Source organism: Anabas testudineus, chromosome 1, assembly GCF_900324465.2.
Source record: "Anabas testudineus chromosome 1, fAnaTes1.2, whole genome shotgun sequence".
Lineage (NCBI taxonomy): Eukaryota > Metazoa > Chordata > Actinopteri > Anabantiformes > Anabantidae > Anabas > Anabas testudineus.
The window spans coordinates 20,838,679-20,859,775 of record NC_046610.1 but is presented as its reverse complement, the minus strand read 5'-3'; the positions used below and the strand labels follow the sequence as shown (position 1 = coordinate 20,859,775).

At 42.4% G+C, this 21,097-nt stretch overlaps 1 protein-coding gene across 1 annotated transcript; it reads left to right on the top strand.

Annotated features, from left to right (window-relative positions):
• The first annotated feature begins 825 nt into the window (after positions 1 to 825).
• On the top strand, positions 826 to 19,679 carry ccdc85al (coiled-coil domain containing 85A, like). The gene is made up of 4 exons (XM_026358959.1): positions 826 to 1,478; positions 4,143 to 5,232; positions 17,305 to 17,362; positions 18,768 to 19,679. Exons 1-4 carry the CDS (start codon positions 1,233 to 1,235, stop codon positions 18,784 to 18,786), a joined length of 1,413 nt encoding a protein of 470 aa, XP_026214744.1. The 5' UTR covers positions 826 to 1,232; the 3' UTR covers positions 18,787 to 19,679.
• Positions 19,680 to 21,097: the final 1,418 nt, after the last annotated feature.

The window sequence follows — 21,097 nt, the reverse complement described above, 5'->3', positions numbered from 1 at the left end:
TCGGTGAACATTGGGATCCCAGCGGTTAGTCATGGAATTGTGGTGACAAAATGTCTAATGTCTAATAACTAAGAACTGCACAATGTGATAATGTGATAAAAACAAGTCAATTATTTGGCACAGAAAGCATTATTATTATAGCTAAAAAGATTATAATTAAGAAGTGTGCTGCTGTAGCCTTCCTCTATTACCTATCAGAGTTTATTCCGCATTTTTAAGTAGATAATTATTTTGTAATACAAAAATTAATTCAGATTAATTAAAAACCTGATAGAGGTTTAACAGTGGCAGCCTACTCCTAACCAGGTTTAGTTAATGATAAACTGTAATAAAGTCCCTTTCAAAATAAGCACTTGCAGCCTGTCTCCATTTCTCTATATTCTGTAGGCTGCAGATTTATAAGTCAAGGTCACGCACGTCGTGTTGCTGTCCATGGTACTGGAGTAAAACTATGCATGTGGGTTTGCTGTTGCGTTCACGTGCACGATCGTTTGGCACCTGTGTGCATCGAAACCACCTGTCCTGTTCTACCAGTACGTGGCAGAATCGAACAGGAAGTGTGAAGAAGGAGGAAACGTGCGTTTTCCCAGTTGCATTTGCAGTAAACCCTACACCGGTAGAGGAAATGAACGCAGCATCTTATGCAGCTTGTTTAGAATAATTCTGAACATTAGGTGGCGCAGTAACCAAGCTATATTTTTCATGAGGCACAAACCCCTAGAGGGGGGAGAGCTATAGAGAGGGGGGGAGAGAGAGATGTGTGTGTGTGTGTGTGTGTGTGTTGGGGGACCTGCGCCCTGTGTGTTTCTGTCATGCACAGCAGCGGGCTGGCTCCTCGCTCTCTCTCGCAGTGTGCTGAAGGTGCAGGTGTGTGCACCGACCGTCCGCCGAAGCTTTATTCACTTTGACTACGTTTGGGACCGGTTCTGGATACTATATCGAGACGATAACTCACGCCGCAAGTAGTCTGCCTGGAGTCCATCTCTGCTGCGAGGATGTTGCAGTAATAGGTAGGAGGTGGAGGGTAGAGCATCCTTCTCCACTGTATCGCACTCAGCCGGCACCGTCAGCTGTTGCTCTGTGGAAGTGTCGGGAGTAACAGAAAAGGCCAAACTATGCGACTGATTTCCAAACGGTAACCCTACGTAGACCGAGGAGCGGATGCGAGCAGGGGTTGTCAACGAGCCTCTGAGTATTTTCTGCCCTTTGTCGGTGCCGGAGGAGCCGAGCCAATGGAGAAAGCGACTCCGCCGCCCCAGCCCCAGCTCCAGCTCTCTATAGCGAAGACCGAAAGTCCAGCAGAGGACATCTCCGGTCTGACTGACGAGGAGCTGCTCAAGTGGACCAAGGAGGATCTGGTGCGGCGGCTCAGGCGGTCCGAGGCCGACAAGATGAGCGTGATTCTGGACCACGGGAATCTCATCCGAGAGGTCAATCGCAGCCTCCAGCTGCACTTGAATGAGATCAGGGGGCTGAAGGTGAGGGGGCGCGCATTGGTGGAAGGATGAGATCATAGGTTTGGAGCGCACCTGAGAACGCGCATGGCAGGAGGAATCTAGCTACTACAGTGTAGAGAGCGCCTCTGCAAACGTGGTGTGAGAATAGATGGTATCACAGAAGTTCCCTGTGCCACTGTGCAGGCCTGTGTGGGGATCTGAGACGTCTGAGTGTCGAGCCTGTGTGCGCAGGCTAAATATGCATGCTTAATGTGAGACAGCCTTACAGTTTCAGTTTAGCTTTAGTTTTTAATTTTTCAAAATTAACACTTTTTTTTGTTAATTTTTGTTGTTTTATTAAGAAGGAAAACCATAACCAGCAACAAGGTCTGTCTACAAGTCAGCTTATTCTGTAAAACAGAGAGCAAGTAAACGTAACGTGCAGGCCAGTGATGTGCATTCTATTGACACTGCAAATCTACAGCTCTGTTTTTATGCCAGTGCTTAAATCTGGCGTCCAGACCTCTCTCTGGCTTAGCTACACACACCTGATACTCCTAAACTACTGTATGTGCAGGATACTCCATTCCTGCACATACAGTGGCAAGAAAAAGTGAACCTTTTGGAATTTCGTGGTTTTCTGCATTAAAACATGATCTGATCTGATATAACGTGCTTAGAAAATAACACAAACAATTCCTTTTATGTCTTTATTGAGAACAACCATTATAACCTCATGGTGATAGTGGAAAAAATATGTGAACCTTTGGAATTAATTACTGGGTGACCCCCCTCTCCTTTTGCAGCAATAACCTCAACCAGACGCTTCCTGTAGCTGTGGATCAGACCTGCACATTGTTCAGGAGGAATTTTATCCCATTCTTCCTCCAGAACTGCTTTAGCTCTGTCATATTCTTTGGACGTCTTGTGTGTCACTCACCTTAAGTTGTTCCATAGCATCTCTATTGGGTTAAGGTCTGGGCTTTGACTTGGCCACTCCAAAAGATGGATTTTGTTTTTCTGATGCCATTCTGTTGTGGACTTGATTTGTTGTTTTTGGTCAGTGTCCTGTAGCATCACTCAACTTGTACAGAGTGTCAGCTGACGTACAGACATTCTCACATTATCCTGATTCAGGCCAGGCCCTGATGCAGCAAAGCAGGCCCAAATCATGATGTTTCCCCCACCATACTTTACAGTTGGGATGATGTTTTCATGATTATATGCTGTGCCCTTTTTATGCCAGATGTAGTGCTGTGTGTTCTTTTTAAATAGTTCAATATAGTTTCATCAGTGCACAAAACATTTTGCCAATACTGCTGTGGAGTGTCAATGTACTCTTTGGCAAACTGTGCGCAGTGTGCAACAATGTTCTTTTTAGTAAGCAGCAGCTTCCTTTGTGGTGTCGTGCCATAGACACTCTTCTAGTTCAGTGTTTTACACACTGTAGACTCATGAATACAGACGTTAGTCAGTTCCAATGATGCATTCCAATTTTTGGCTGTCATGCAGGGTTGTTTCTTTACCGCATCAATGAGTGTTTGTTGTGCTCTTGAGGTCATTTTGACTGGTTACCCACTTCTTGGTAGAGTAGTCACAGTCCCAAAGTGTTTCCATTTGTAGATTGTTTGTCAGTAGACTGGTGAATTTCTATAGTCTTTGACATCACTTTGTAACTCTTTCCAGCTTTATGTAAACCCACAATTCTTCATCATAGATCCTCTGAAAGCTACTTTTGGTGAGGTATGGCTCACATAAGGGTATTCCTCTTGTGCGAAGCAAGCTCAAAAAGTTTGAGTGGTTTTGTTTCAGTCAAAGTGGCCTTTTTCTTTCCACTGTATGTGCAGGAATGTTTAGGAGTATCAGGTGTATGTAGCTAGGACAGAGAGAGGTCTGTATATACATGTATGCAGTATGTGCAGTACAGTTTACCACTAGAACAATGTGGCATGGCATTCTGGTTTTCAGTAACCTTTACTCGCTGCCTTCATTTTCTGCACTGCTAATAACAGAGGCGTATGGCACAATGTTTACAGTTAAAGCTGAGACCTAGCCTGAGGTAGACTCAGAAACACATGGGGATCATTTGCTGTTCGTGGAGACCTTGTCACCTCTCCACCCATCCAAGCTCCCTAATTACAGAGGAAATAGCTTGAGGGTAAGAAAGGGAGCGAGAGAGGAGAGTTAAATCACAGAAATTACTAATCGACAGAGGAGGGATGAGGGAGCTGAAGAAGATACTTTATGGGTAAATAAATGTTGCATGTAAAATGTTCTTGGTGTGTGATTTAACTGCCCTTACCCAGTCTTATTTCTTTGTGTGGCCTCCCCGTTTGCTATGGAGCATTCTAATCTAAATTATGTAGTTCACATTGAATGGTACACAGTAAGTCAGTGCTTTTATGGGAAAGACAGAGAGGATTAGGATTTCATGTCATTATGATTGCATACAGTATTTGACTCATATCTAAAAGAGCAGTGAAATGGATTGAAATTGGAAAATGGCTGCAGCGCTTTACTTTGGAATGCAATTAATAAAAGAAAAACGATTTTGTTTTGTACGAAACCAAAAGCACATTTGCGTTCTTGCTACTCTGATCAGCACTGGCTTAATTGATGGTGCTTTCTAATGCTTAGGTCTAATGCCCTGTTTAACACATCACTATTTTTCTCCCTTTGTTGCTTTTTAATTGTTCTCCATCTCAGGACATTAACCAGAAGCTACAGGAGGACAACCGTGAGCTGCGGGACTTGTGCTGCTTCTTGGATGACGACCGCCAGAAAGGAAAACGCGTGTCCAGGGAGTGGCAGCGACTGGGACGGTACAGCGCCAGCATCATGCGCAAAGAGGTGACCCTCTATCTCCAGAAACTGAAGGAGCTGGAGCTTCGACAGGAGGAAGTGATCCGGGAGAACGTTGAGCTAAAGGAGCTCTGCTTACTGCTCGATGAGGAGAAGGGGGTTGCAGGTGGAGGAGGTGGTGGAGGAAGTGGAGGGGGTGTAGGGATGGGAGGGTGCCGCAACTCCATAGACAGCCAGAATAGTTCACTGCTGGTGCCAGGGCAGGGGCTCCTGATGAGAGACATGGGGGATGGGAGCAGCACCTCCAGCGCAGGAAGTGCTGACAGCTCCGATCACCCTCATCATAAACAGCCTCACCTGACTACAGGAGTTGGCGGAATTGGCAGTGCTGGGGAAAAAGGGAGCCCTGAGCTGGTGCATAAACCTAGGTGTAGCAGCATCAGTGGAATAGTAGGAGGAAGTGGAGGAGACAGGGAAGTGTCCAGCCCTGAGCATCCAGGTGGGCGCCACCGGAGTACAAGCCTGGAGTACCCCTACACCCTGCCTCAGCTCTGCAGACCCCGCTGTGGCTCTATATCTGTGCCTGACCACAGTCGAGTCATGCGTGGCCTCAGCCCTGAAAAATATGGAAGGAACCTAGGCCGAGGGAGTCCGGAGCAGCACCCGAAGCACCACAGCTCTGATCTTCTCCTGGGCCAGCGGCAGCACTTCCTGGGCCAGGGAGGTAGTGGGGAGCTTTTTCAGAGGCACCACAGGAGCAGCATTAGCAGTATAGGCTGTGGGAGCCCCGAACCCCGGCAAACACATATAGGAAGCGGTGAGCACCATGAAAAAGACTGCATGATCCAGGGGGGCAGCCCTGAAACTCACAGGCACCAGTACGGTATGAGCCCTGATCACGTGAAGTTGGGCAGCCCCGTACGAGAGGGGCAGAGGAGGACGGCTGGGGACGAGCTGTCACCTCATCATCGGAGCATCTACAATGGCATGAATGGTAGGTGTGTGTTTGTATGCGCAGGGTCATCTTTACATGTGAGTGCATGTGATCATTCTGTGTTTTATTCTTCTAATTAGCATCGCCTCAGCTCACAGCACGAAAGCTGGCAATACTGAAAAATGACCTGTTAAGTGCAGTGAATGACGCAGATGCAGTACAACATCTTTCACACACAGATATGTACAAATTCAGAAACACATTCACACGCACACTCAGGCAAACGCGAGCAATACTTTTAAAGGTTTTGCTGATTTAGTCAATATGTATAATGTGTGATTGGAATGCACTTATTTATTAAGAATGCAGGTATAATCTTACTCATTTTGACTGTTGCAAAAACTTTCAGCATTATTGATTTGTTGGTGTCTCTAGAGAAATGTGGGATGTCTCTTTGAGGATGAGAGAGAAAACAAAGGCCCCAGAAATATTTAGTTTTCATGTCCTGTACCTAAGCTCAACAGAATCAGCTCGAACGAAGTGTGCTCAGATTTCTGCTTGTGGTGTTGCATTGCACCTGTTGGCACACACACACATATATATATATATGTATATATATATGCAGTTCCTATAGCAGACAGTGAATTAGCCTCAAATCTTTGCTGCAGCCTCGCCCATCTTCAGTGGGATCAGTGGGAGTTAAGGATGTCAGAGAATAGGAGGAATATTAAAGTACCAACTTGGCTGCTGTTTAAATATCCCACAGTGGCTGATAATGATTTCTGGAGTCCGGGTAAAAAAAAAAAAGTGCTGAGTGGCACAGAGCTGGCAGAAGCTAAAGGACAAATTCCTCAAGGTGAAATATTTGCCTGACTTTGCAATATGTGACTGAAATTACAAGAGAAACAGACACAGAAACAGAGTAAACACAACACAGGTAGGGTTTCAGTTAGTAGGTACCTGAAAACGTGTGCTCTGGTTAAACTTAAGTTATATTAAGTGATGAGTCATTCACTGTATGCCTGTTGATTACTTGGATTTCATTACAAATAGATAATTGCAAATCAAAGACACAAATGGCTGGTTACAGATTGTGCTATCTTTGCTAACACCGTTACGTTTAAAGGAGCCTAGAGATTTTACACATGATCACACAAGATCAGTTTACCAGTCACTAAGCTGAGTGCTACTCAGCCTGTGAAAATAGTTGTATAATGTCATTTGAGGCTCTGCAGCAGCTTTAGCATGTTAGAGAAAATAATACTAATGATGTCATTGTGATGTCATCGGGGTTATCTAAGAGACTACACATTTAGAAGAGATAGCCTCTGTTACAAACTGCGTAAACCTAAACTGGGACCTACTGTACCCAAACACTCATGGTAAATCCAACAAATAATATTAAGTTGCATCATGGGAAATGTGGATATTCTGACGTCTGCTAATTTAATTATGACAATTGTTTTTGTGAACTGTATTTTGTGAGTTTACCTTTATGAAATTGCTAAACTACCCCCTGAAGTAGCCTCAGAAATGACTAGGGGTAAACACGCACTCTCTAGCCTTTTTGCAATCTCTACAGATTGTAGCGGATTATTAAGATTATTTTAAGACACGTACAACTTTGGATCATCATTCTGTTTCTGTTTTAGCTGTCTGTGCACTCTGCCCAAAGTTTCAATCTTCATGTAACCTGAAATCATGTGATGTCTGCAAATGGCCACGCCACATTAATGCCTTGCAAATTCTTAATTAGGAGATGTTGTGAGTGTACAGGGCACTCACTGGCCCTCCACCCTGGTGGTTTGCCAACTGTTGTGAATGTAGCTCAGAGTAAAATGCACACATCAAATAGCCCTAACCAGATCCATAAAGACCTCATTAAGCCTGTTGTTGGTATATCACAGCTTGTTGTCTGTCAGAATATCTGCTTTCCTCTATCATGAACCCGGCCAGGCAGGGCTGCAATGCCTCCACTGACCTGACAAGGACACTGACTTGAAGTGTCACAACACGATACTGGCAGTCAGATCAAGACATGCAATCAGCTCTTATAGCCAGGGGTTGGAGACTCTGCTATTGTGGTGATATTGAATTAATCGCTTACTGATGGATTAAAATACACCAAAACACCACTTGAACTATCTAGAGTGCAGGTGATTGAGAAAATAAAGGATAAATAAGCAGAATAGATATGGAGTGAGCCTTTAGTGAAATAGGAAGAATAAAGAGAGCAGCTTTGTGGTCATGTCCGCGTGTGTCATCCACTGACCCATCCTTACTGCCATGTCCTTTTTTTGGACGAAGAGAGAATTTAATTCCTGTGAGGATGTAGTACACTCAACTCGCTTGGATTATCCTCTAAGCCCTTTGCCCAGTATTATTTCATTTTTTATGTACTTGCATGTATGCTTGTGTGTGTGTGTGTGATTTGAGTAGATGTGCTAAAGTGTCCCATCCAGGGTCACTGTGGTAGTGTAGGCTTTTACTCAGACAAATGAAAGTCTCATGTTCATGTGCCACTTGACAGCACTAAAGCTCAGGCCATTTAAATTCCTGTCAAAATCCAAAATGAAAGCATAACAACTCCCTGACCTCTGCAGCTTTTTAATACAATCTGCTGTTGCGTCTTTTGCGAAGTTTATCACACATGTTCTGCTATTTTTACAGCTGCGAGAAAGGATTACCCCCCAACATACAGTAACTATACGCACTCTCCGTTGTGCTTTGGTAAATGTGGCATATTTTCTGACGGGAGAAAAGAATTAGGATCTTCTCATGTCAACAATACATGATTACTAAATAAGCAAGTGGTGTACCTAAAAAGACATTCAGAGAATTCAAATACTATACAGATACTGTACAGAAAGTACATAAATTAAAAGATAAAGATCTCTTTGGAGTTTTTAAAGTTTCCTAATAAAATAAATACTGTCTTGCCCATATGGGCCTGTGAAGCTGTTTGTGTGATATTGCGCTATATAAATATAAATAAATAAATAATTGTGCTTTCGGTTTGACCCAGATCAAAAATATCAGTTGCATGTGATAGATTCCCTCTTAGTGACAGATAATCAGCCATGAGGACTGTGGTCTCCTGACCCAGACTGGAGGGGGAGAGTGTTCGCTAAGCTTATAGGATCTCTGCGCCGCAGAGGGTCTTTTTCAGAAAGACTAGAGACTTAATCATGTTTTCTGCTTTAGCAATCACACATTCTGCACATTAGCTTAAGCTGCTCAGATGATCAGAAGGAGAAAGAAAGGCAGCATGAAAAAAAAAAAAGATACTACAGTGTGTGCTAGAACCTCTGGCCTTGGGATGCTGATGAATGGCACACACACACCACCATGTGTACTGTGTAAACAGATATCTGTAGCTATACAAGTACACACAGAGTGCTTGCTTTACATTGTTAATGGTATACCACTTGAAATCTTTGTTTGTTTTTTACAGTATATGTTCTTCATTTTACACAGAGAAGCGTGCATTTCTTTTTTAAGCAGCAATCCTTGATTTCTCTTCCTGAAATTACATGACTGTCAGAAGTAACACCGTAAGCTGGTTGAAACCTCTGGCTCTACGTGACTTTTGCTCTTGTGTCATCTCAGCATGTGTAGGAATCCCAGGCCTGACAGACCAGTCATGCCTACACTTGCTAATGTCAGTTTAACAAACATATATTCTTTTACAAAAATTTAATATCTGTTAGAAATGTCTGCTGTCATTTAGCATATATGTGTTTTTCTCCATTTTGTGTTCTTTGACTCAATAAGAACTGACGTGTACCGACAGCATGGTTCAACTGGTTTTCTCTATTCTTGAGCGTTCTATTAATCTTTGTAATTGTAGTTTCAGTTCAGGCTATTCAGCTCCTCCGGCTGTTGTTTGGAAGTGCTGCTGCCTGTCAGTGCAACAGGAAGTCATCACTGAGGCTTTGGCCTCTCCTTCTCCACTGTCACTGAGAAATCCAGTCTATCACTCTCCCTGTCTCTCTGTCTCTCTTCCTGTCTCTCTCTCTCTCTCTTTCCATCCTAATTGGCCGCCAGTGTGAACAACCAGCTGTCGGACAAAAAGAAAACTCTGATTACAAAGCAGTCCGGAGGATGCACTGTTTATCAGGCTGAGCTGAGGAAAGCGGGCTGAGGAAGTATTTGAGTGGATTACTGGCTGTTCACCCCCCTTCGTCTCTATCTTTCTATCTTCCTCTCCGTAACACATCTTCTCTTCTTCCTCTGACTCTTGTCTGCCAAGGCGATGGATGGAAAGCATCCCCTTGACAAATTGTGGCGTCTCACAGCCTAAGCAGCGTGAAAAAACTCAAATGTTTGTCACAGCTGCATGGCATGAAAGGATTTTGGGGAGCATTAGAAACTCAAATAGATTATTATTATAATGCACCAGACAGCCTCATTGCATTGCTACTGTCCCAGCTTTACATTTCCTCTAGCTAAAGTGCTAAAGCTTGTTAAAGTGGCAAGATCTTGTGTAGGTTGACTTATTTAGGCTCATAATATGTTCCTACCACAACAGACACCATAAAAAATTATATGTCAGCTTCTCTTTCATCATATAAAGGCTAAAGTTTTCATTTTAAACTGTGTAGGTATTTCCTGCTTGCTGTGTTATCTTCCTTATGGGGATTGGGAGATATTTGAGGCCACCAGACACCTGAAATCCCCTAGGTGGATGTCTTTATCACAACCCTGCAAATGGGAAAATGGTATTTTTAAATGCTATCATGGCATTTGACTTTGTAATCACACTTGAGACCAATTATTCCAAACACCCTTGCTTATGCCCACCAGAGCAGCCATTACCAAAGGAGTGCTTGATTAAGCATTTTGTTTATCTTCCTCTGGTGCATATCATTGTCATTTTTAATCAAGTCGCTGTCAGCTTCAGGTATTTTAAGTTTTCTCCACCTGGATGGAGCAAAGAGGCATAGCTTGCTTTTTATTTGTGTGTGTGACGTCAGTAGGAAATGGAGTGTAAAATGTTTCTAACAACCGAACAAAACTTGTTTTTGGCAAGCTTAATTATAAATTAGGGATAGGCCAGGAAAACAATCCTTTACTGCAAATACATGCAAGACGTGCATTTGCAATACTACGAGGTCGCACATTATATTGTCATTTAAAATTTTATGATGTCTTTTTAAGAATTAGCCATATAAACACTAGTTCTGGGTCTGCTGCGAATTGCTAACCATTGTTGCACGCTCCCAAAAATGTTCCCCCACCAACATCTCCTCCTTGGCGTGCACTAACGTTTGCTCCAGCACAAACCCCAGAGGTATGTGACAAATGTTCCACAGTAGCCCCAGCCATCCGGTAGACATGCAAACCCAGTGGAATGGAGAACAGTCTTTGTCCTCTTATGCCATGCCAATGGGGACCGGCCCACTGAGCTGAGAGGAAATTAGCTTGCTAGGCCAGGTAATTAACTGGAAGTTGAGTGGCTCCCATGTAGGAGGGTAAGGCTGGGCCTTAGGGAACCTCTGCCAGTCCCAAAATCACCAGCGGTAACCACATTTGGCTATGTTACATTTACTTATTCTGTATAGGAGCTGTGTGGCGTGCTGAGAGCTGGCAGGATAAGGTGATCAGGTGATCAAGGGGAATGAAAGACAACAGTGGAGCTGGTGAGATGTAGCTGAGTGCCTGTACTACAGTGTATGAAGGCTTTCAATGCACTGGATGTTTGGCAGCTTTTATTAAATCAAATGTATCTTGCATGAGTTTCATGCATCATATTTAAATCAATGTACGTTTAGTCCTGAGTGATTTTTGCCAAGAAACTTACAGACAAGCTGTGTCACTGCTGTGTCACTGCTGGACACCAGAAGTTATAACTTCTGGTGTCCAGCAGTGACACAGCTCCTTTTCATGTACCAGGTGCCAAACACAACACAACATAAAGGAATGTGGCTCTTTCTGTATGTGTGAGCAAAGCCTTGATGGATGTCTACAATGCAAACAATAGTACTGCAGTCACTTTTACAGAGAAATGAAGACAGCAATAGTTCATATTTCATGGCTGAAAAAAAAAAGCTTTATGTTTGGTAATATGAGCTTACTCTGATGTAACCTGCTAGGGAAGCCTACAAGCTACACACTTCAACAAAGATCGGATTAGAGTGTATTGGTAAGACCACCGATTGTGTTGAATTCAGCAATGTTCAGTGATGTGTTGCTTGTCCTTTTAGCTGTCGGTCTTTTGTATCGCTGGTCAAACAGCGGCGAAGAGTTACCTTGCCGCTGCCACTTAGTGTGATGGTTTTTACAGCCCGCCATCTGTTACAAGAGGGATGCAAAGTGAGATAACACATCAGGAGCATAACATGTAAAAACCGCTGCATCTGATGGGAACATTATTACCCCCCCCCCCCCCACACACACACGCACTCACACACAGAACAAGCAGGATGTAGTTATCCATTTCCTGGGGCATGAATTTATCTCCTGCCCATATTGTGCATTATGTTCATTTGATATAATGTTTTTCCTGATGAGAATGACAGCAAGGCATGTGTGCAGCTCCTATTACTGCGGACGGATGGACTGATACCACCAACATGAAATGATTGGCACCACTTGTCATTATATTTATGTCATTATCTCTTACTAGTTCTCTTTTAGTGATGCCTTTTGGTCTGTGAGATTTCCTCTCAGAGATATTGAAATCAATTTCATAAACCCTCCCCTCCTCTTGCTCCAGACTGACTGGCTCATTTCCTTTACTGTTACAGCAAAATGTACATTTAATTACCTCTTTCATCTGACTTTGTGGGAGCTTAAGCTGCAGGTAGAACATGTAATTGAGGAAAATCAATGGTTGCTTTGTAATGCTGTAGACGGTAAATTTCTATACTGATATTTTACTTTTTTATTTAGTTTCACACAGAAAGACTGAGGATTTTCAGCAGTATATATTGATTTCTCCAAGTATTCTAGTTGTTTTCAAGTGATACAGTCTTTTTATCATGTATAATAGAGTGCTAAAAATCTATTTTCACCCCTTCTGGGAGAGAATACTTGGGTGAGACGTGTGCAGTATTATAAAAGAAGATTAATGTAAATTTTTGTCCACACCTTGATGTAACCCTGAAGACATCACACAGAAATGATCATGTCAGCTCATACTTCAGGCTTTATGTGCCAAAATCTTACCTAAATTCTATATTTCATGGCATTATTCAGGTTTTTGCAGGTTTTTATATCTGATGCTATAAATTACACTATTTCTAATTAGCTACCAAAGGCTTCTGGGAGTTAAGAATATAGAAGTCATTAAATGCACGCCATTGGTGCTAAATGAAGCAGCAATGAATTACGGGATGCTCAAAATCCATTGCATCTCATCCCTGCCCATTGGAGCCACATGCACCACACTCCTCTGCACGCTAGCGTATGCCCGGCCTGTTATATTATTCATCCGCTCTGAGGAGTGGTGACATGTTAAAATGGGACAACAGCAGTTTATCTTGCAAATGTCTGCTTCAATATTTAATTTACCTTTGAGAGTCATAGCAGAATGCATACCATGCCAATGACTGACAACATGCCCCCCCCCCACCCACCGAGAGGGATGATGCAGAGCTTGAAGACGCAGGACAAAAGAAACAAAACAAGAGTTAAAGGCTGATGTTGTGGGAGCAGTCTCTTCTCGAAATCTTTTCCACTCTTTGATCGCTTGTGTTTAAACATGAATCTATAGAAATGTTAGGTTGTAGAATAAAGCATATGAAATGTTAATGTCTATCCACCAGCTAAACCAGTATGTGTGCGATTACTAAAGCAATCAGACTTTCCTTGCAGTATTCAGAATGTAATCCCTGTTCCCCAATACATGAGTTTGCATTCGGTTGCATGACTATGCTTGCCCTTTTGATGGTGATATGTGTCCTAAGGATCACAAAGGCAACATAACAACACACACACACACGCATACACACAAACAGCTCTTGTAGGCTCGATCAGACTACAGGGCACCAATTATCCGGTTCTACTCCAGCGAGTTTCATACTCTCATCTCTTCATAGTCCACTTAAGCCTCACAGTGAGCCACACTGCAGATACCAGGGTTTCTGGTTATTTGCTGCTCCTACCTGCTGCCATCACTCATGTCAATGGAGCAGTAGTAGTAGTAATAGTTTTTGTAAAGCAAAACATTTTGGGAATCCTCAGCCTGACATTTTGCTTGTGAGTTTGATTTGAAGACTATCCAGACAAGATGGGCCTTTCTGGGAAAAAGTGTGAGCCACTAACCAAACACCAACTTCATTCTATAAATCTCCTGCATTTTGTTTCCGCTTGGTGTTGGTGTTTGTGGCCATGCATAAAGCCTGCATTATGCATTCTGACCTCCCCCTCATACTTCAGAGGCGCACATGACAGCGCTGACTGCAGCTGCTTCAGGGACGTTAAGACAACTACAGTGCTGTAACTGTAACTGACTGGCTGTCTGTCTCTGATTGTCTGACTGACTGCTAGCTGTACGGAAGGTCACTGATCTACCATGCATCTCCACAGGCTTTCCTGCGCAGCCAGCATGAATAATTTATGTGGCAGATTTTTAGGAGATCTGAGGGAATGGCCATGTGAAATTACCTTTCATTGATCCTGTAAGTTGAGAGAAGGAGAGGGAGGTGGAGGGTTGGGGGCCAAGTAGCTCTGACAACAGGTTCAAGTGTTTACTAGCTTGACCAAGATATCAATAATAGCTTGATTTACCTGACAGATTATATAGCAGACATTCAGATTTTTGTCAGATTCAAGTGTCCTTGAAGCAGTTTTACTAACTTGTTTTTCGACAAACAAAATCAGATGCTATTCTGTTAACAGCACCTATAAAAAAACGACCTCTGGATTCCACGATGAAGCGTATGATTATGTGTATTATTGAGTTAATAATTGGTGCCTTGCTGCAGAGGGAAAACCGTTCCCCATCCATAACAGTGATTTATTCAGAGTGGGAGCAGCTTCTCCCAAGCCAATCTCACAGATCTCATTGTGGGGAAATTTAGAGCCTTTGACTTGAGCTTTGCTGTACAGACGGGGTTAAGGGGGCTTAGGCCGCACATTATTCTGTAGTAATCACATTATCTATATGCTTTTCCCCTGACCCACACCAAACCTCCATTCTTCCAACATATGTGTCACATCCTGCTAAATCCAATTTAGGTTTTAACACCCTGCCCATCACTATCAACAAACACCTTCCGAGTGTGCTGAATGTTTTCTCACTTTATCGCTCTTCTTGAAGAGGTCACCTCTGGTTGGAATTCAGAAAAAAAGCTACTTTTATTAGACGTTGATCCCGTTCGTGTTAAAGGGATTCTGTGGATTTTGGCACAGACCTGGTGTGTGTTAACTGGACTTCTCCATCATAAGACAACCATTTCTAATCTTGTGACCTATGTGTGTCTGTGTGTGTGAGACTTCCAACCTTGAGACAGTAAATCCATTTAAGTTAGCTGTTCTTGTGCTTGAGCTATGGTTTAAGTCCCAGAACCCAACACTCAAAAGATGTCTCCATGTTGTGGTACACTATAAAATGTCAGAACAGCTATATTGTAAGTGAGACTGACACAAATGACCGTGCAATAAGATTAAAATATCATGCATGTTTGAAACTGATCTGGACGTCCCAGACAAGGTAATGAGCTCAGGAACAGAGGGGCGCCAACCTTTGTAGAGCAAATTGATAACAGAGCCCTGTCGGCATGTGTTTATTATGAAAGATCATCTGGAACTAATCATATTGTATAGTGGGCAATTTTCCTAATATTCATTTTGTATTAAACAAAAAGAACATAAATCATAAATGCATGTTTCAGAGCTGTAGCATCAATCCAAAGCACATTTAGAAACTGCTGGCATGTCATTGCTTGAACGCTTTTTCTATCTAAATAGTGATCAACTTACACTAACCTTGTTCGTCTCAACACAGCTGTGAGTGGAAAACTGCAGTTAGGGTCCATTAATAATGGAATGATGATAAGCTTTTTAGTATTTGACCTTTGTACACCACCACACTGAATTTGTAATGAAACACTCAAGTTGGGAGCAAAGCCAAGTCTTTCAGGTTTAATTCAAGAAGTTTGACAAGTGTGGCACACACACACACACACACACACACACACACACACACACACACACACACACACACACACACACACACACACACACACACACACACACAAAAACAGAATTTTTTTTAAATGTGAGGGTCACTCAGGAATAAAACTCAAACGCTGCTTTCTCAACTCAAGCTCATGCCATTTAGCTTACTGCATACGTATTCAAGTTTAAGTTTGTGATACCCCAGAGATGGTCTGTCATTTTTCGTCTGCGATTGGTAAGCTTGGGCTATGTGTTTTGTTTTTTTCCTGTGCTGATAGAAATGATATTAGAAAGTAGAAAGCAGTCCTTTGTGGTGCACCTAATCACATTACATAGTGGGAGTTCGTGGCCCTTTGTTATAGTGTAACCAACATAAATTTGGAGCTGATTTCTAAGGATTATATTCTCCTGTATAGCCTCAATTGTTTTATGTGAATCGTTTCTCTTGCATCAATACCAAACCACATTCAGAAGCTGTTGTAATATCATTGCTAGACCACTCTTCGTATTGATCCATCAGAGCACGTTCAGTCAATGTCCTACTTCAGATGTACGATCTAAATAGCTATCAGCTACACTTCCTGTAGACATTCTGTGTACTTCTTTGTGTTACTGTGCTAAGAGGAAGTGAGTATTGTGTATTTGCCACTCTTCCACTGGCCTGAGCTCTGCTCCGGCCATGAAATCAATCTCATTCCACGCACCCAAATGAAAATACCCTCCAGCCCGCCACTGCACATCTCTCACTCTTTAAAGGAGTTTTCATATCCCTCTGCTGTCTTGCCTCAACCCCACCTTCTCCCCACACAAAGATAAACTCAGTGAGGGAAGGGGCATTGAACACAGTGAAGGTGGCTGCTGGAATCCTCGGTGGTCACAAGAGTGTTATGAATCTTTAATGTGAGACGTTAGTGTGCCAAGAGAGGAAATGTGCTGAAAACATGATTATGGACGTGTGGGGAGGAAACTATTGTTGGAGAAAGAAAGAAAGAAAGAAAGAGAGGGAGATCAAACAGGCGAGCAAGGGTAAAAGAACAGTTTTGAAGGGCAGAGGTAAAGAGGAATAGTATTTTCACTCCTTTAAGCAGAGTGTGTGCTACGTTCTAACTAAAACTACTGACAGAGCAAATGCAGTATTTTTCATGAGAGGCAGACATGTAGCAGCAAACTCTGGTCAAGGATGTCAAGATACAGTCAAGAGCTCTGCTTGTATGTCAAGGCAATGAGGCTGAGCATGATACAGCATGACCTAACAAGAAGGAAGTCCAGTTGCCACGACTCGACGTCTAGATGACTTCATCTGGATGACTGAGGATCTTCATTGACAGCATGACTTTAAATTTAGTGGACAACGCTTCCCTAAGCAGCATACATCCTTGTTTTCTGTGTCTCACTGTCTGCCCCTCTTTGTCTCCTTCCAGTGTTTCACTTTATCTTGTAGTGTACGATTTGATACGCTTGGTGATTAAAGTCAAGATAAATCTGTATCCCTGTAGGTGTTCGTGAACTTTATGATTCACATTCAGCAGCCCTGTAAGGGCTGTTGCTGCTCTGCTCGCTGTCGCTCGCATCGTTGCCGCTGAGATTGAAACAGACGATGGGGGAAATGTGGAAAAGGTTTAAATGCTGCAGATAAAACAGAACACACAAAGTGGAGGCCATGTATAAATAGTTGTGTTTTATTTCATAATAGAAGAAAGGAATAATCGTAACTTGAATCACAATGGTTCTGTCTGTTTTCGTGTAAGTGGAGCATTTTCTAATGCACACTAATTTCTCGTTTCGTCTTTTACATATCCACATGCTGTATGCTTATAACTGGTAGTACTCCATCAGCATGTTTTATGCATGAGTCATTTTCCCTTGTTTTTGCAGGGTAAACAGACAGATGTACGCGCTAAATCATTAGATTAATGAGGCGCTCTTCTCTTGTCAACAAAACACATTTAAAACGTCTCTTCCTCTGTCTCTTTCCTCCATCTTTCTCCCTCTTTCTATTTGTCACAGCTTTGATATCGGCTGGCTGCTGCACAAACAACTGTAGAAATGTCAAGCTATGGGACAGGTAAGAAACCCACTGCAACTGGCTTCTTTTTCATAAACCTCTTTTCCTGTTAATTAGATTCTTTGAAAGAAGAAGAATAGCAAATTAAGGTCATTGTCTGTTCTTTCTATAAGGGCCCATAATCCTGTAATTAGCTCCCATGACTCTATTTTAACACATACACTGTTTGTTCCTATTTGCATTTGGTTGTTTGGTTGGGAGACATGTTTAATTTACATTAAGTAATGACAATCAGAAATCTTTCAGCCATGAGTATTTTCCATCTGTTTGCTAATCAGTAGGTGATCAACAAATATGTCCTGTCCTACATCACTGCAGGGTTGTTCTATGACTTAGCACGGTGTACCAACTCCACATGAGTAATGTGTTTGCATGCTTAGTCTGGCCCAGTTCTAATCACAGTGGGACTACAGAGTTAGAGGTGACTCTATCCTGTCCCCACGTGCCATCCTACATCTTCAATCAGGCCCCAGTGGGAGGGCGAGAAGGTTGTATTAATATTTGATGACTGCAAGACAAGACATACCTCCCCCTGGAGAATAGCCACTCCTGTTGCAGGACACACATGTGATCATGTTTAATCACAGGCGTGGTTCAAACTCATTCACACGGTCATTCTCCCATATAACGAAGTTTATGTCACTTCTTCTTTTACATCAGTATTTTGACTCCAACAATCACTATATGCCTTTACCTTTTTCAAACCACTCTTACTTACAGTAACTTACCCGTACAAACAACCTAATGGATCAGGTGAGTAAAAAGAAGAAAGTGTTCTTTATGTCAGAAGATGATTTGTGAGCCCAGAGAAAAGCAACAAGGTTGTTCTAACAGTGCAGACTGAAGTCAGGTCCCATGGCCGTCCCTCGCCACTGGAGACAGACATAAGCGGGAACAAAAGGATCTGTCGCTGATAAGAAACACAAAAACCTGCAGTGACCGTCTTATTCACTGAAATGATCCTTTAACAGGGAGAATGTTAGAACAATGTCTTTTTTAATGGTTAATAAATCAGCGGTTTATGCTTCATAGTTCAGCAACAAACCAAGAACAACTTCTGGGTTGCCAGATTGTGAAGCATCCCTTTGGGTGGCGTAAATCCTCTTGTGTTGCTGAGCGTCTGGATCCATTTATTAACAACTTAATATTTACCACTGTGGTTATTTTAGTGAACCTCAAAACGATTACCACCGCTTTAAAATCAGGAGATGTGTCACTATTACAGGCATGTGAGCTGGACTCATCCAGCCAGTGAATACAGGTGAATTGGGTTTTTACCACAGAGGATATTTTGACATGTCAGCAACAGATGAAATGGATGATGGTTGAAGTCTTGTCTATGCCATTACAGCACACCCCTAATTTTCTTTTTTTAAATAACAGTTTTCTTGTTTTCCCTCTGCAGCTTTGATGCCTCCTCTTGACCCCAGCTGGACCAGCTCGGTTCCTCAAACAAAAGGGGGGTGGGAATGGCACAGCCTTCCCTCGTCTCCGGCCTTGACAGACACAAGAGCCTCTGGATACCGACCCTCACGGCCTCCAAATTGTCTGTCGCCAATGGCCTCATCCATGTCGTCATCTGTTAAACAGCCTCCACGTTTTCATTTCTACACATCGAGAATTCGAGCAGGAGAGGGAGGAGAGTTTACGAGTTGGGCGCTGCACAACTTGCTCTCTGGATTAGAGTGGATATCTCTCCCTGCCAACTGTGACGCGGCTACCTCCCAGAAAGCACCCAGAGAACGGGAGGGACACTGGGGATTGGAGACAGACAGGACTCCAGACTGTTTGTGCCACTACCCTCTGTTTACAAGTGTAGGTGACTGGTGGAGAAGCACATAAACAAAACTATCTTTAACTTGCTATCTGAAACTTATTTTCCTACGCTCTTGGTTCTTCCTCTCCTCTGTTCCGCTGTGTTGTCTGGTGTTTTCCACTCTCTTCCTCTTCTCCTTCATCTTCCGACAATCATCATCCAAGGTGTATAATGAGACCAGTGTAATCTAATGTTCCATCATTCGAATCCAGCCGATGACACATAGTTGCATTGTCTCCGCTCTCCTTTCGTGAAGTTCCACACGTTTTCAGCCTCTTCAAGCTGAACTTAAAAACAAAACAACAAAAAATATATTTGTCAAAGATGTTCTAGCAAAGAAAAAAAAAAAAAGAAAACAACAACCTCTTCCTGTGTCTTAAACCGAGATGGTCACCATTACTAGCTGCTGACAGATGTTCTAGTTCTATAAGATGCAATGTTCAGGTGTATTTTTTCTTTTTTGTATTATCTTCTTTGCTCCCCTAAAGCGCCTATATTGAAGCTGGGGAGAAGATTATACATTTCTCCATGTTGTTTTTTTTACAAGGAAGTAAAGTCCAAGTAAAAAAGTAGATTATTGGATTAGTTTTCTATGTATCTATATCAATATCTATATAAATATTATATGATTATTATTTTTGACTTACTGCTATTAGAACAGTTATAAGAAGATGCATATGATACATCTATCAAATAATAAACAGACTTCTTTATGTAAAAGTGCATCGTTTGTTGAGGGTTTTTTTTTCCAGTGTGCTGAAATGAGCCAAATGTCCACTTTCTGAATAGTCTGCTCATGCACTCAGTGCTTGGCCGGGGCTTCTTTACCATCAATTACTGCACCAGTGTGGCATAGCATGGAGGTGATCAGCCTGTGGCAATGCTGAGGCATAATTAAAGGCTAATTTGCTTTGATAGCAGCTTTCAGCTCATCTACATTGTTGGGTCCAGTGTTTTTCATGCTCTTCTTGACAGCAACGCCATAGATTCCCTGTGGTGTTCAGGTCAGGGCTGACCAATCAAGTACAACAGAGCAGTCAGTGGCAGTTGTGACGCTGTGGGCAGGTGGTAAGTCCTGCAGGAAATTGAAATCAGCATCTCTAAGAAGTGTGTCAGCAGACAGAAGAAGTGCAGTGCTCTGATATTTCCTGGTAGACGTCTGGATTGATTTTGGAATTAATAAAACATAGTGGACGAACACCAGCGGATGACACGGCACCTTAAATTATCAGAGACTGTGGAAACTTCACTCTGAACTTCAAGCAACCTGGATTCTGTGCCTCTCCACTCTTCCTGTCTTCCACACTGGGACCTTCAATTCTAGCACTTTCAGGAGGGTGTCAGCGACCATCTTATACATCTTTATACTTCTGGTTATGAACAGTCATTTACTCAAACTCCAAATTAAACTTTCCAATATTTGAAAGGCAGGATATTTAAGTTTAAAAAGAAAAGAATAAACAATTTACTGAAACATTTGGACACTGCAGTGTTTGACAAATGTGACTCAAACTGGAGTGAATAATGCAATTACTGGGAACTATTTTCAGCTGCAGATTAATACACATTTGATGTTCCAGCCAGTTTTATAGCAGCAAATTGACTCCAGTATACCACAGAATCCATGTACATTGTAATGAGGAAATGTGTCGTACATTGCAACAGCGTCACTTATTAATGTATTTTAATAGATTTGAAGAAACAATAAGAATAAAAACCATCAGGTTTTAATCACAGACAATGCACGTTAGTTCTAGTAACAAATCTATTTGTCACAAGTAATGTTTGATATGGTTACACCTCCTGAAAATAAATGAAAGTCAGTAGAAGGTCAAGGTCATCACTAATACCCCTGTGTCCTTGTATGTGTGCATTGTGCATTAGGTTGCTCAGTGGGTTGAATATTTTCAGTATACTCA

What these genes read in the sequence shown, in the direction of transcription:
- ccdc85al (XM_026358959.1), top strand. Translation starts at nt 1,233, where the DNA reads ATGGAGAAAGCGACTCCGCCGCCCCAGCCCCAGCTCCAGCTCTCTATA. An exon ending in ATGAGATCAGGGGGCTGAAG is followed by an intron (nt 1,479 to 4,142) that starts GTGAGGGGGCGC and finishes TCTCCATCTCAG; the next exon opens with GACATTAACCAGAAGCTACA. An exon ending in CATCTACAATGGCATGAATG is followed by an intron (nt 5,233 to 17,304) that starts GTAGGTGTGTGT and finishes TATTTGTCACAG; the next exon opens with CTTTGATATCGGCTGGCTGC.